This window comes from Rattus norvegicus, chromosome 2, assembly GCF_021556685.1.
Source record: "Rattus norvegicus strain SHRSP/BbbUtx chromosome 2, alternate assembly SHRSP_T2T, whole genome shotgun sequence".
NCBI classification, from domain to species: Eukaryota; Metazoa; Chordata; class Mammalia; order Rodentia; family Muridae; genus Rattus; species Rattus norvegicus.
Genome location: NC_141535.1, coordinates 248,440,086 through 248,454,103, shown reverse-complemented (window position 1 = coordinate 248,454,103; position 14,018 = coordinate 248,440,086). Strand labels below are relative to the sequence as shown.

Genomic DNA, 14,018 nt, shown 5'->3' with positions numbered 1-14,018 from the left:
TCATAAGCCATCAAAGCATTGCTGACCTCCCCAACCTCCATTCCTTATTCTTAATGACAGCTACTGAAAGTGCCCATTAGGCTTGTGACACACAGCAAATTTCAACAAAGGCAAAAAGGAGCCTTTGAGATTCTGAGAGATTCTAACTGCTCTTGGGGAAGAAGTCTGTAAATATTCAAGATGCGAGGCTCTGCTTGGATCCAGACCCATGGAGCCTCTCTGCAGTGTGCAATTCAAGGAATGGCTTGGAACACACAGATCCTAAGAATTCTGAACAGGAGGCACAGCCATCCACAATACTCCCTCCCTCGCACATTAACTCTCTCTCATGATTGAGAAAAGCAAATCCTACAGAGATTTCTATTGGCAGGTATTCCAAATTGCTGCCAATCATATACATTGATTTTTCCAACACAGGGCATGTGCATTTGAGGTCCGACGACTTTTCATAGCAGGCTTTTGGGAGGATGGCTGCTGAAATATATCTGTGTGTTCAAGCTTGTTTTGTAAATGCTAAACACATTAAGCTTCCTCAGTGTTGAAGTTATTGCCATGGAAACACTGCCAGTTAATAACTGTGCCTGGTTTCATGTATCACTGTGCCAGACACTAGTAAATGAATAGAAATGGTGCCTTCGCCTTTGGTGTGTTACATCTTCAGATGGGCCCTGGAGGAAAAGCTGGCAAGCACCCGATAAAAGGTGACCATGTTGCTGATTATTATCTTAAAACAGTTTTCTATTACCGAGAAGCCTGGCAGAGAAGCCTTTGAGGAAACCTGAGATGGGAAAGCTCAAAGGCCATGTTCTGACAGGAGAAAATAAATTCTGGACAACTCTCAAGTCCTAAGGTCTCACCTTCCTGTGCATAAAATCACACGGCGGTTCTGCTTCTGACTGGGGGGCCCTTGGGGTGTCACCTGCATTATGGAGTCAAGTCACCTACATAGAGAGAGCAACTGAAATCCTGGCCTTCAAGCTCTGTCTCTGAGAGACTGACCTTTTATGCTGAATCCATAGACCAGCTTCACACCGTGGAGTGACTCCATCTGTACTTTCACTTTACAGAATGAGCTGACGATGCACATATGTGCATGATGCTCTGGGATGGTCTGCTCTACATAATTAGATCAGTATTCCAGGGTTTCTTTACATGTATGCTTAGCTCATGTTTACTTGTTAAGGTTGTGCCAGTCCACCACCATCTCCTAAATCTAAGGGATAAGACAAGTAGACTGCCTGGACTTTTGAAAGGGATATCTAAAATGGAGAATACAGGCTGAGCAAGCTCTTCTGAGATCTAGCTTCTTGGAGAGCCTGGCTGTGTGACTCACTGCAGTTTTTGAACCTTCTGTGTCTCCTTCCCTGTAGGTGTGAAGGCCAGACTCTAGCTCTGACACAGAACTACAGCATTAGTCTGCATTTCCACACAGGCTCCAGGACATCTGAACAAAATTAGGAACTGGGAATACAACCACCACCACCTTCCTCTCTTCTCCCCACAGTGGTCAGGAGCCATTCTTCCCTGGCTCTCTGATATTGCTAAATGTTTTGATGTTACTGACTTCATTGGAAATGTCAAGTATAAAATGTAAATGCTGTTTTCTAGGTCTTAACGACAAAGGGAAGTCTCTGACTGCTGCCCAGCCCTGGGTTCTCTGGATGCTGCATGGTCCTAATAGAAGCATCAGCCTGGTGGGTGGTCACCTAGGAAATCTGTGTTACTTCTTTGGTATTTGAAACTAATTCAACAAGCTCATCCTACAGCTACTGCATCTGCTATTGCTGAGAGAAACAGTCTTGTGTCTCTGAACCAGGAGTCTTGTATTTTTTAAAGTATATATGGGTGGTGTCAAGCAGACATCACTGTTTGAGAAGGGGAACAATTCAGACACCCCAGATACTTACATCAAGTTCTGTGGTTTTCTAAAAACACAGTTATAAAAAATCCAAAGTGTTAGGAGAACTGAGTTCTGAATTGAAGAGTTACGACAATAATGGTGTTAAGTCTTCTCCCTGGGGTAATTTCTTCACATCTAGCATGAGGGGAGGAGGCAGAGTGTGAACTCAAGGATGAAAATTTTATACACAGTATCTAATGGGCAGCATTTTATACATAGTATCTTATGGGCAGCATTTTATACACAGTATCTAATGGGCAGCATTCTTGTCCTTACAAATTCTTTGTTGTATTTTTCTTCTTGAAGAGTCAGCACATTTTTTAAATAGTTGCAAAATAAGTTTTATAGTCTACTCAGCCTATGAGACTTGGGAATCTCATAGCAAACTTTAATTATTTATTTTCCTTGCATTGCTACAATTTTATATTAAAGCATAGGCATATGTTCTTTGTATGTGTGATGCCTTATTCAGTGGGGATACTTTCTCTCTGGATGTAGAATTCAGAACCATTTTGATTATCTCTAGGGCTAATTCAATTTGGACAATTTTTAGATCTTGATATTTGCAGAATTGTGTACTGCAGGCATGCTTGGAAGATGAACTATGTCCACTATTTAACATAAAATCTTTATGAGATTAATCCAATGATGTGATAATTTTGAAGGAGAAAGAACAGAATTTAAAAGGCTGGTATATTGCTTGAGCCACACCACTTTATGTGTCAAGGGTGAAGCTCTGGCTGCACTTCAGAGATGTTTTCTGTTAAGCAAGAAGCCACTGGTCTATGGTCTATAATGATGGGGATTCTGGTAATTTTTATCCCGCAAAGTCAAAAAGCCAGTTATTTTGTCTCTATTGAAACAAAAAAGAAGTACTTGTAACACATAGACTTGAGCATAAAATATCACCAATATATTTTTAGTACAAGCCTGTGATCTTTGAGGGCACAGAGAAGACCAAAATGACCCCTCCCCACCTCCTTTTCCCATGGCTTGTTTTCTGATATCTTAGTCACCGATAGTCACTCCTGGTCTGAAAAGCAATTTCTAGGATGGAAAAATACTGAAAGAAATAACTCACTCATTTCAAACTGTATATAATCCCAGAGTATTACTTACATACGTGTTCTTATTCCACCTCTTAGATGAGTGTCAACCTCAAGTCCCAACTCATCAGTCACATGGGCCTTGGTCCCCAGATCTCTTGAGCATGTTTCTTCCAGTAGTTTCTAGTTTGATTCATGATGGCCCTAGACCTTAGTAGAAGTGATGGAAGAAGGCATCAGTTGTTTCTCTGCAGCTAAGTGAGGCTGTGCCATCGAAGACCAGAGACAAAGCAGTGCTAATTGGAATGCACAGGCTTTAAGAAGTGTTTGCCAGAGTAGGGGGAAAGAGTCATTCCTTCTTCCCTCTTTAGGGAGAAGCATAGAGACAACGCCCAGACTGTTATGGCCATCTTCAACCTTGGTGTGACCTTGGGAAGGGATCCTTGCTAGTGGAACAGAACCACAGACTAGGGTACTTCTGAACGTGTACTGTGGTGTTTTTCAGGCATTTTCTTATCAAATGTAGACTTCCATGCCTGAGGGACACAGAACTGTCTTCTTAGATCATTATTAATTTTGCATTTTGTGGCTTGTGACTCTCCCTAATTCAAAAAATACCAGTGTTTTAGAAAAGTAGCCTAAAATATTCCTCACCCAATTTAAACGTTTTTTTGTGTCAGTTCTCTCTAGTCTCACAGGATTTTAGTATTAATGAATAAAAATGATGAATTAGGTCTTGGAAAATCCCTGCCCTTGAAGCAAAGGGTCTGAAAGCACTTTGCTTTAATAGAATTTAGTGGTAAAATAGAATATCCATAATAATTTGCCTTTATTCCTAGACCTTTGGTTTAGACATTGAGTGTCTAAAAGTCATTTTAAAGAAGACAAATGTTAGAATTTTAAAACTGTACAGGATCACCTATGAAGAAGCCCGCGGAACAGGTACAACCTTCTCAGAGCAGATAACTGTGCTAGGACTTAGTATTTAACCTGGCGCTTGTGGAGTGTCATTCATTAGCATGTTGGGGGCACCTGTGCTGTGAGAAGAGGTATAACCAGCATGTGCAGTGCTAGGCATAAAGAACTGCCATCAATTTGGGGGCCTTTAATTCTTCAGTGCACTCTTACAATCATACATGCACACCCATGTATGTGATGTGATGCTATTTTCTTCTGTGCAGTAACCCGTCCACTTTCGGGCTGATAAGATCTAAGCTTGTTGCTCTATTGTATTCTCATGTATAAACAATACTGATAACAGCAACATAGACCGGAAACGAAGCTTATCTTATATTGAATTCAGCTGTTGTTAAGTTGCGAGGGCTGTGATGCTGACTCAGTGCTTCCTTGGAGCTCTTTGTGTCCCATTTGAATGTGCACTTTTTGAACTCTAGAAGCCATGGTTATCTGAGTCCAGGCTATACCGTAATTCCCTCTGTGTTGCCTCATCAACTAATTGAGCTGAGATGACAAGTTTGAATATGTACCACCCCACCCAGCGCAGTTTCCCACGTTTCCAACCTCTGAGTGTCCATACAGGCAGCTGTTACTAACAAAGCAAAGCAAAAGAAACAACACAGCAAACAGCTTTTAGATAGCTTAAAAGCCTCTCTTGGTCTCCGTCTGGTGGCAGTATACTCTTTGCCAGAAAGTTTCTTAGCTACAATAAACTGTAGTCAAATGATAAATTATCTTCATGGGCTATTTTCTGAGAGACATAAATAACATTATTAATCAGCTATATTCTTGTCATTATGAATCAGAGTATTCTTTAATCATAAGATAAGGTGTTATAAATCTACATATTGAAGTTCTCCCTTGATTTACTCAGAGTCAAAAGTATTTAATTTTATTACGTCACTCAAACATGAAGACGTTGGTGCTAAAGTGTCTTTGGAGGGCTTCTCACAACATCCTATATAGCCCGAAAGCAAGAAAGACTGCCTTTAACATTTAAAGTCAAATTAGTGAGTAGATTAATAGTAGACTACAAAAAGGTGAAGAAGTATACATTAGTGAAAGTTTACATAGCTCATTAAGTAATGTAGCATTAATTAAATCACTCTTTGATCAGCATAAGAGTAATATAATTAATTTCACAAAAAAAGCGAAATGACTGGGCTACTTTACGTAATAAACAACGCAGGGACACACGCCTCTAGACCACTGGGAAGCCACTGTGAAGCATACCTGAGGAGAATTGCTGGGGTGGGAGAGAACTGCAGACAAGGATACATTGCCTGGGAGTGTCACAGCAGGAGATATCTTAGGAACTAAAGTATTAGAATATTCTAGCAATTATATTTTGCTCTATGGCCACTCACAGTTTGAAAGCTCTTGATAGTGTATGAATAGATGTTTGGGATGTGAACATTTTTATGATGTTGTTAAAAGTATCATTGCCTCCTAAGGTCATTCACTGCTGTCCTCCCTCCTGGGGCTGTGGCTAGTGTACATTTGGTGAAAACCCTGCTGTGCTCTAGCCTCATGGGGTTTCTGTTATTTAGTCATATAGCAGAAACTCACAATGATACTGGAATGTGGAAGGCTATTTCTGGACAGGACCCTGAAAGCACAGGAAAGAGAGGAAAAATAGAGAGATGGGGCTTTGTGAAACTAAGACTGTAGGTAAGCAAAGGAAACAACAAACAGAGTGCAGAAACAACCCACAAATGAATGTTTGCAACCTACGTCTGTAGCAAAAGGTTAGTAGCTAGAATATGTAAAGAACTGGATACATTTGTAACAAAAGGTTAGTAGTTAGACTATATAAGGAACTGGAAAAGAAACAACAGATTGAAGAGAAAACTCACAGAGTAGAGAGTAGGAGAACATGTTTGCCAACTACATTTCTAACAAGAGGTCAAAACTCACAGTGTATAAAGAACTGCCAAAACTTGGTAAGCAGAAAGAAAAAGAAATGGTGATATACATTATTTTGGGAAAAAAAGACATCTAAATGACCAACAGGAACATTGGAAAATATTCAACATCACTAACCACCAGGAAAATGAAAATCAAAACGTGTATAAGCCCCCTCAGTAAGAACAGATATTATCAAAGTGAGGGTGGTGCATCTAGAGAAGGATGTGCAGAGAAGCCCTCACACACAGTAGAAATATAACTTAGTAGGATTACTATGAAAAGACTAGCAGTAACTTTGTAGCAGTTTCTTTGGAAATGTGTTGGGCCATAGATTTCATACATAGAAACATGGGAGGGGAGAAGAGAGAGGGAGGGAGGGAATGAAAGAGGGAGGGAGGGACTGGAGACAGAGAGACAGAGAGACAGAGAGAGAGAGAGAGAGAGAGAGAGAGAGAGAGGTGTAACAGTCATACTATCCCTAAGTGTACATTCTAAGTGGACAAGAGGCACACTTACTGATAGCTGCTTTATCTTATCCCTTACAGCAAGAGAGAGAGAGAGAGAGAGAGAGAGAGAGAGAGAGAGAGAGAGAGAGTGTAAAAATGTCCAGTAACTGATATATGTGTTTCATACACACCACAGAGTACTACCTCACCGTGTAAGAGGCAGGATCTCTGATCTGTGCCCACACGCATGCAGGTCATCATGAAACGTAGTTGGGAGTAGGGACCTGCAGGAGGGTGGCACAGAATTCCATCAGGGGGTCTAAGTTACAGTAAGACCACGGTGACAATGCCTATTACAGGACATTAGGGCAAAGCAGCTCCTTCTTTCCTTTATGGTGACAATGTGTGACTGGGGTGACAAATAGGCTTAATCCAACTGAAACATTGTACATGTATCAAAATATTTCATGGTATCCTATAAGCGTACATGATATTTGTCAGCTCAAGATGTTGAAAGCTCAAGTTTGCAAAAGAAAACAGTAGGTAGAAGCTGCTTGAAGCCTGGTGTGGGGTGAAGGTCAGAGACAGTGTCAATCACTAGGAAGGAAAATTCTTCATGAATACAGTAGCAACTGGACTACATGTGGTAGCAGCCCCAATTTACAGCATCAGAGTTGCCATGGGGATTGGATATGCTAAATCACATCATCACAATCGCAATTAAAACATCACAAGCTCAGAATAGAGCCACAGGAGCAGTGAATCCTGACAGGTGAGGGTCTGAAGTAGTGAGAGGAGGGGAAAGGCTACTTGTGAATAAATCCCTACTATATGACAGCCATTTTCTATAGATATTATGGTATTTTTCCAATTCCACATGGTCTTTAATGAAGTCCATTTTATAGATGGGAAGTCAAAAATATGAAAGTGTATACAACTTGCCAGAATAATACAGTTTGTATAGTGGAAACTTGTGTGTGTGTGTGTGTGTGTGTGTGTGTGTGTGTGTGTATTATGTATACCTACAGGTGCGTGTGTGGGGACCATTGTAGGATGTCCTATGGTTCTGCTTTACTCCAATGAGTCATGGTCTTTCACTGAACCTGGACCAGCACTGAAACCCAACAAGTTGGAAAAAATCCTCCTGTCTCTGTACCCCTGCAGGGTTGGGGTTATAGGGACATGGCTTTTTACACAACTAGGAGGTCTCTGAGTTTGGGTCCTCATATTTGCATGTCAACCCCACTGATGCATCTCAACATGCCTATGATTTCCCTGACAGTCACTGAAGTAGACAGTGTTATGCAGAGACTTATACTTGAATATGGAATGCTGTGATAGAACACATGCCTCCCAGTTCTGTACTCTGCAGCATTGACCTAACGGCCGGGGACCAGGCAGAGCAGGTACATTTATTTGTTCTAGAGAAAGTAGTAATTGCTTCCAATGAGGGTTTTTAAAAAAGTGTTTATATTAAGGGCGGGATACTGTGGCTTGAGATACGGCTCAGGGAGTAAGAGTACACATTGCTCTTGCAGAACATTCTACTTTTGTTCCGAGCACTTGTGTTATCTGTAATATAGTTCCAGGGGGATCTCACAGTGTATGGATATTGAGTCACCTGCACACACAATCTACTTCCTATACAATTTAAGGGAGAATGGTAGCAAGATGGTCCTTTGGATAAAGATGTTACCAAGTCTGAGGGCCTTAGATTTGAATGGGGTAAGGAAAGAGTATCACTGCTGCAGGTTATCCTGCAGGTTATCCTCTGAACTCGTTCATGGTATGCTATGCGTACCCTTCACATCCTTACGCACACAAAATAAATAAATAAATAAATAAATAAATAAATAAATAAATGTAATGTTAAGAACTGTATTGACTCTGTAGCTATCATCTTGGGAAGTACAAATCAGGCCTAGGAGAATTGTTATAAAACCATCCCTTCAGTCAGCAAGGAACATATACTTACTCATTCTGATTCGCTATTTTGTACAAAATTGCCAGCCCACATTTATGTTAGGGTCTCTCTTATGGTAGGATTAGAGTTTCACATGTTACCCTGTGGTGATACTGAGACCCTCAGCTGTTCGTAGATGTGTATTCATGGGCCAGTGTTTTCGGGGAAATCATTGGCTATGGGGCATTTTCAATAGAGAGAATTGTGTATCTTATTACAGCTTTGAATGCTGATATATTATTTTTGATGAAATATCTTCAAACAGATCACTGGATATATAAAATATTATTTCAGAAGGCTGAAATAAAGTATGGGGGAATTTTGGCAAGATATACCACCACTGAGTCTATTTCCCAATTTCAAGTACACGCAATGACTATGTAAAGATGATTTACATGAAAATGTAATTAGTATGAGGAGGGTAGTCACATGCAACTACACACAAAACAGAGGAAACAGCCCTGAGACATTGAAATGCAGAATACAAGCTTGTTCTTTCAAAAAGTGTAAGTGAATGTTCATCGGGACCATCTTATCGAACACTTTGGGAAGGAAGTAAGTGGAGTGTTGCCATGGAATACAATTCTCTAGAAACTCATGTGAGATTATCTTGCTTCTATCATAGGAAAACCAATTGAATTCTGCTTCTTAACCTTCAGTCTACAATGTGCTATAGCACCTCTACTTGGGTAATAGCCACACTGTCTTATTTTCCCACAAATCTTCTTCCTCCTAGATTTTGGTGCACACTTAGAAGGACTAGAAGTCATCTTAAAGTCAGAAAAGATTCTTAGGTAAAGGTAAGTTTTATTCAATAAAGACTAACTTTAAAAAATATGGCAAACAAAATAACCTTTGGGCAATCAATTCTGTGACTAAGAGAATATTTCTGAAAGTAAGCCTGATTTCCCTGCTATGAACTTATGAGAAAGCCTTCTAACACATTTGAAATAAAACCTAGTCACTTCTCAAATTGGCCATTTGCACTCCAGGGCTTACCCTGTGAAAATGCATGGGTTGCCTGGGTAATTCAATTGCACATGGGGATCAATGCAGGTGTGAAACTCCCTGGTCAAAGGTTGGCCCTTGGGCTGTAACTTAAATCAATTTGGGGTAAGTCAAGTTTAATTACATTTTCAATGATGAAGCTTTCAAAAGCAATTTTGAGCTTGCCTATTCTGAGGCTGTTTGGTTCTGCCCCAAATCTATACTGCTGGTTACAGAGGCAGCTGTCTTCTGTGGAGTTGATTGAGTCTTGCAATTGAGGGAAAATGAGAAAAAGCCAAACACCGGGAAAGATCCAAGAAGTACCAAAATGAACAAACAAACAAACAGAAACAAAAGAGATGGAGGTTTTACTAAAGGTATCAGAAGGAACAGAGTGAAAAGAAGAGAAAGTTTTGGGGAAGTCTCCTTAGGGTAACACACACTGTGCACGTTGATTTGGGCAAAGCGATCCTGTTTCTTCAGGTGTAGCTGGCAGGTGGTTCTGCCTAAGTGTCAGAGAGGAGGACTATCGGATGTCCTGCTGATTGGAGTGAAATAACCCCTATTCAATTCGTTTTCTTTTTCAGGTAAGTGAAGTATGTAAACTGTTGTTCATGTCTCCTAAAAATTGGGGCAAGCAAAATTTATGTTGACTCATACAGCATCACTGAATGTGAGCACAGATTAGCATTAGTCTGCTTTTTTTTTGCTGTTGTTGTTTGTTTGTTTGTTGTTTATATGTGTGTGTGGTCTGCTCACATGTCTGGAGGTGCCTGTGGAGGCCAAAAGAGGGCAGTGGACCCTATGGAGCTGGAGCTGCAGGTTGCTGTGAGCTGTACCACGCTGATGCTGGGAATCAAAGTCCTCTGTATAACCAGCAACACTCCTGACAACAGCTGAGCATCTCTTCAACCCGTGGCAGTAGCTTTTGTACATTGCACAACACACATCCATCCACACACTGCAACACTTCTACAGGATCTCGAGTCTTAGAGAAAACACAAATGTCACTGGAGTTGTTACTGCTGATTCCTGAAGCACAGACCACATTCCTGCCAGTTTCTGAGAAATAGGCTGTTAGTTTTTTCTTTAAAAAGTTTCAGAAAACTGTAATTCCTTCGAAGTGTCTGACAGCGACCTGCCTGGCTCTGGCAGAGAGCTCATCTGCCTCACTAATTAGGCAGTTCCACATGTGTGCTAATTGGATTAAGTCTTTAACAAAATCAAAGGAAGGAAGAGTATGACGTGATATAAATCCATGTCTCTGAGCCTGGAACTTGGTTGCTTCTTTGTCTTAAAACTGTTGAACAAAATTGGAAAAAAAATGCAAGCTATATAAATGATGGCCATAGCAAAGATAAAATAACATTTCTTGTTTGATGTATCATATCTCACTGAAGTACATGTGGATAGATAGCTAATCTGTGTGTCTGTAGAGAAATCCGAGTTGCACACTTTTGGATAAGGAAACTCCACCTAGGCTGGATAGATTCTCTGAGGAGCAGGGGGCTTCAGCTATCACCCTATCCCTGTAGGTATTACAAGTGAGTTCTCAGTGCTTTGTAGAAAGTATGTCCTGTGGAGGTACCATCCCTGACATAGTTCTCCCTTCTTTTCTTTATCTGGAAATTACAATGGTCTAAAGAAAATAAAAACCTTAATCCAATCTCACTTCCCTCTGTCTTTTTGAGGAATGTCTAATAATTATGTGTTATTCTAAGCAAAGTGGGAGTTTGGTTATAGCCACACAATGCTTTTGTTTACTTATGTGCCGGGATCTCTTAATGAGGGGTCACAATTCCATTTCTCAGAGAAAGAAATGAAAGCACAGAGGCCCTGGTGGGCTAGGTGCTTGTCTGTTGCCTGCTGCCATAGTCATTTGATCACGCCTCAGATATGGTCAGAGTTGTAGGCAATGTGGCACATAGTAGATGGGGAACTCAGAGATCTCTCAGAAATAACAACAACAAGAACATGGCAGAATCCTCCAGAAGAAGACCTGGAAATATTTGGCCACAGTAAGGGTCAGGTCATGTACTGACCATGAGCTCATGGAAGACTCACGGCTCCAGTCCTCGTGTTCACTGGATGCATTTGGGCCTCACTTATTGCAGGATCAGAGTTGTGTAGGACAGCACAGAAGACCACAGGGTCCTTTCAGAGGCTTTGGGTCAGCAGAAAGGAAACTCTCGATATGAAGAAAACTTTCCAGGGAGCAGAACTCTCTGGAGAGGAGGAAGTAGTGGGGCCAGTGCTGAAGCTGCTCCAAGGATCCTGAAACTCAGCACAAAATCTCACACATCCAAATGTAAAATGCCTTCAGTCAATAAAAATAATTTTGAGCTCACTGATAAGGATAGGAGAGAAAATGTTAGTAGGACTACATCTTTAAAACAAGCAATACTTTCTACTCTCTCTCCAAGACATAGAGTGTGCTTAGGACCTTAGAGCCTTACAACTGATGGATGTGTAGATTCTTCTAGTCTTCTCACTGTGTGGATGAGGAGACTGGGACCACTGAGGCGTAATGATACCTTAATTCAGTGTAGAATCTCCATGATCTCAATAACGGACCTCTGGAGTCTGGTATGTAGTGTGCATAAGTTTTCATTTTTTATGGTCTTTTATTTCCATAGTCTTGTGGCCTCTCAAGGCTCATCAATGGCAGTGGTAAATGTCAAAGTTCCTTCTCCCTTCTTCTCCTGACCCTTGGTCATCTCTGGGTAGCATGTGCTTTTTAGAACAGATTGAAATGCACTTGTCAAACTGCCTCTTAACCCGGGAGAAAGACAACTGTAGAGTAATTAATCTCTTACAGCCTGTCTAATCAACCTGCCCACACCCTCCTCTCATTACAAGTGAATGCTTATGTGCATGGCTGATTTAATTAATATTTCTAATAAGGAGGGTATCATAATGATATGCATTGATGCATTAAAAAATGAAGCAAAGAAACAGCTTGTTTGCTTGGCTACCCAGAGAAACAAAGTTACAGCCATTCAGTTATGCAGAGTCTTTTTATGTTTTTCCTTCCATATTTGTATAATTTATAACAAGATAGAAAAGGAGGTGGATATTTCATGTGATGGGCAGTGTGTGAGCTATCATGCATGTTCTATTCATTTTTATCTTTTATTTTTGTGCATGTATATGATGTGTGTGTGTGTGTGTGTGCTCTCCCATTCAAAAATGTTATGTGTACTTGTATTTTGCCTGTATGTATTCTGTGTACCATGTGTAGGCAGTGCTCACAGAGGCCAGTGTTGGATACCCTGGGACTGGAGTACTGAGATTGTGATTTACCATGTGTACTGGTAATCTAATCTTAATCCTCTAAGAGCAGACAGACAATGTTTCTCACCACTAAGCCTCTCCAGACTCCTTCTATGCTTTGTATCCCTCTACTTAAGAAAAAACTGACATTCAGATAAAATACTCTGTAGTATTAACCAGGCAGTAATCACACACACACACACACACACACACACACACACACACACACACCACAATTACTCTGTATCTTCATTTTCTTCATTAATTAATTAATTAATTCACTTTGCATCCCAATTGCAGCCACACTCTCTTCCCAGCCCTACTCTCACAAACTCCTTCCCCCAAATATCCCCCTTCTAGTCAGAGTAGGGGAGTCTTCATGGGCACCAACCCCAGCGCCCATCAAGTCATAGCAGGACTCTCACACTGAAGCCTGACAAAGGCAGGCAATAGAGTCAAAGTCCCACTACAATTTATAGGGAAACACATGAAGACTAAGCTACACATTGGCTACAAATGTGTAGGGGGGCTATGTCCAGCCCTTGCATGCTCTTAGGTTGGTAGTTGAGTCTTTGTGAACCCTCATGGGGCTGTGTTAGTTGACTCTGTAGGTCTTCTTGTGTTGTCTTTGACTTCTCCGCTGCTTCCATCCACTCTTACCTTGAAGGCAGTACTATTTCTCCATTTTTCCTGTGCTTGATTTAACATCATGCTTTGTTTATCATAGCCACAGGAACAACATGCTCTACCACACATGTACAACCTAAGCCTAGGTGTGTGATAGCTTTTACAATACAGGTTTGTGTGAAAACAGCCTGTGGTATTGGTAAATCATGATGTTAGCCCCCATGATGTATTTTGCAGAATTCATCATCCCCTGTTAAGTTATGTATTATTGGATGCAGCAAGAGTTTGCAGAAGGCTTCATTTGGGGAAAAGAGGGATTCTGTTGCTTCTCAAAATAGAATCTATCATGTCTGACCCTCCCTGCCTGCAGTGATACAGTCCTACCACAGATACAAAGGCTAAGTTCTGTGCTTGTTTTTCATGGTGGCCTGGAGCACTTCAGGCTCTGGCAGACCCTTTTACTGCGTGTGAGGCTCTTTTTCATGTGGTTTGGAACGGCTCTTTATCCATCTGCTTGTGAACTCAAGCTCTAGGCATCAGCTGGGGAGGAAAGGTCTTCTTGGTTTTTTTTTGCTCAGTTCCCACACATGTATGTGCTTTCACTGTGCGCTGATCTTGTCTGAATAGATCCAGATAGTATGTCATTACGTAGGACCATGTTAGCTATAGCAAAGTCTTTGTCCAAGCTACAAACTAATTCTTGTCAACATCTGTCGTAAGAGCACATAGGCAAGCCTTCCTATTAACATCTCAAAGCTGCAAGGACAAAGCCCTTGGGTTCGCACATCACTGTGTGTCCTTAGGAGTTGCCAAGGCTAAACTAATAACCATGTCTTTCAGCCATAATGAAATCCTACCCCCTTTAAGTTGTAGAGGCAAAGATTGGTTTCTAGAACATAAAACGTTTAAAC

At 41.0% G+C, this 14,018-nt stretch overlaps 1 protein-coding gene across 2 annotated transcripts in view; it reads right to left on the bottom strand.

The window, feature by feature from the left end:
- Positions 1-14,018, bottom strand: part of Negr1 (neuronal growth regulator 1) — a 736,493-nt gene that overhangs the window by 133,269 nt on the left and 589,206 nt on the right. Inside the window, exon 7 of one of the 2 annotated variants that reach the window (XM_087631810.1) lies at positions 11,292-11,432. Coding sequence (XP_087487936.1) covers positions 11,365-11,432 — 68 coding nt within the window. The 3' untranslated portion in view covers positions 11,292-11,364. 2 annotated transcript variants of the gene reach the window in all.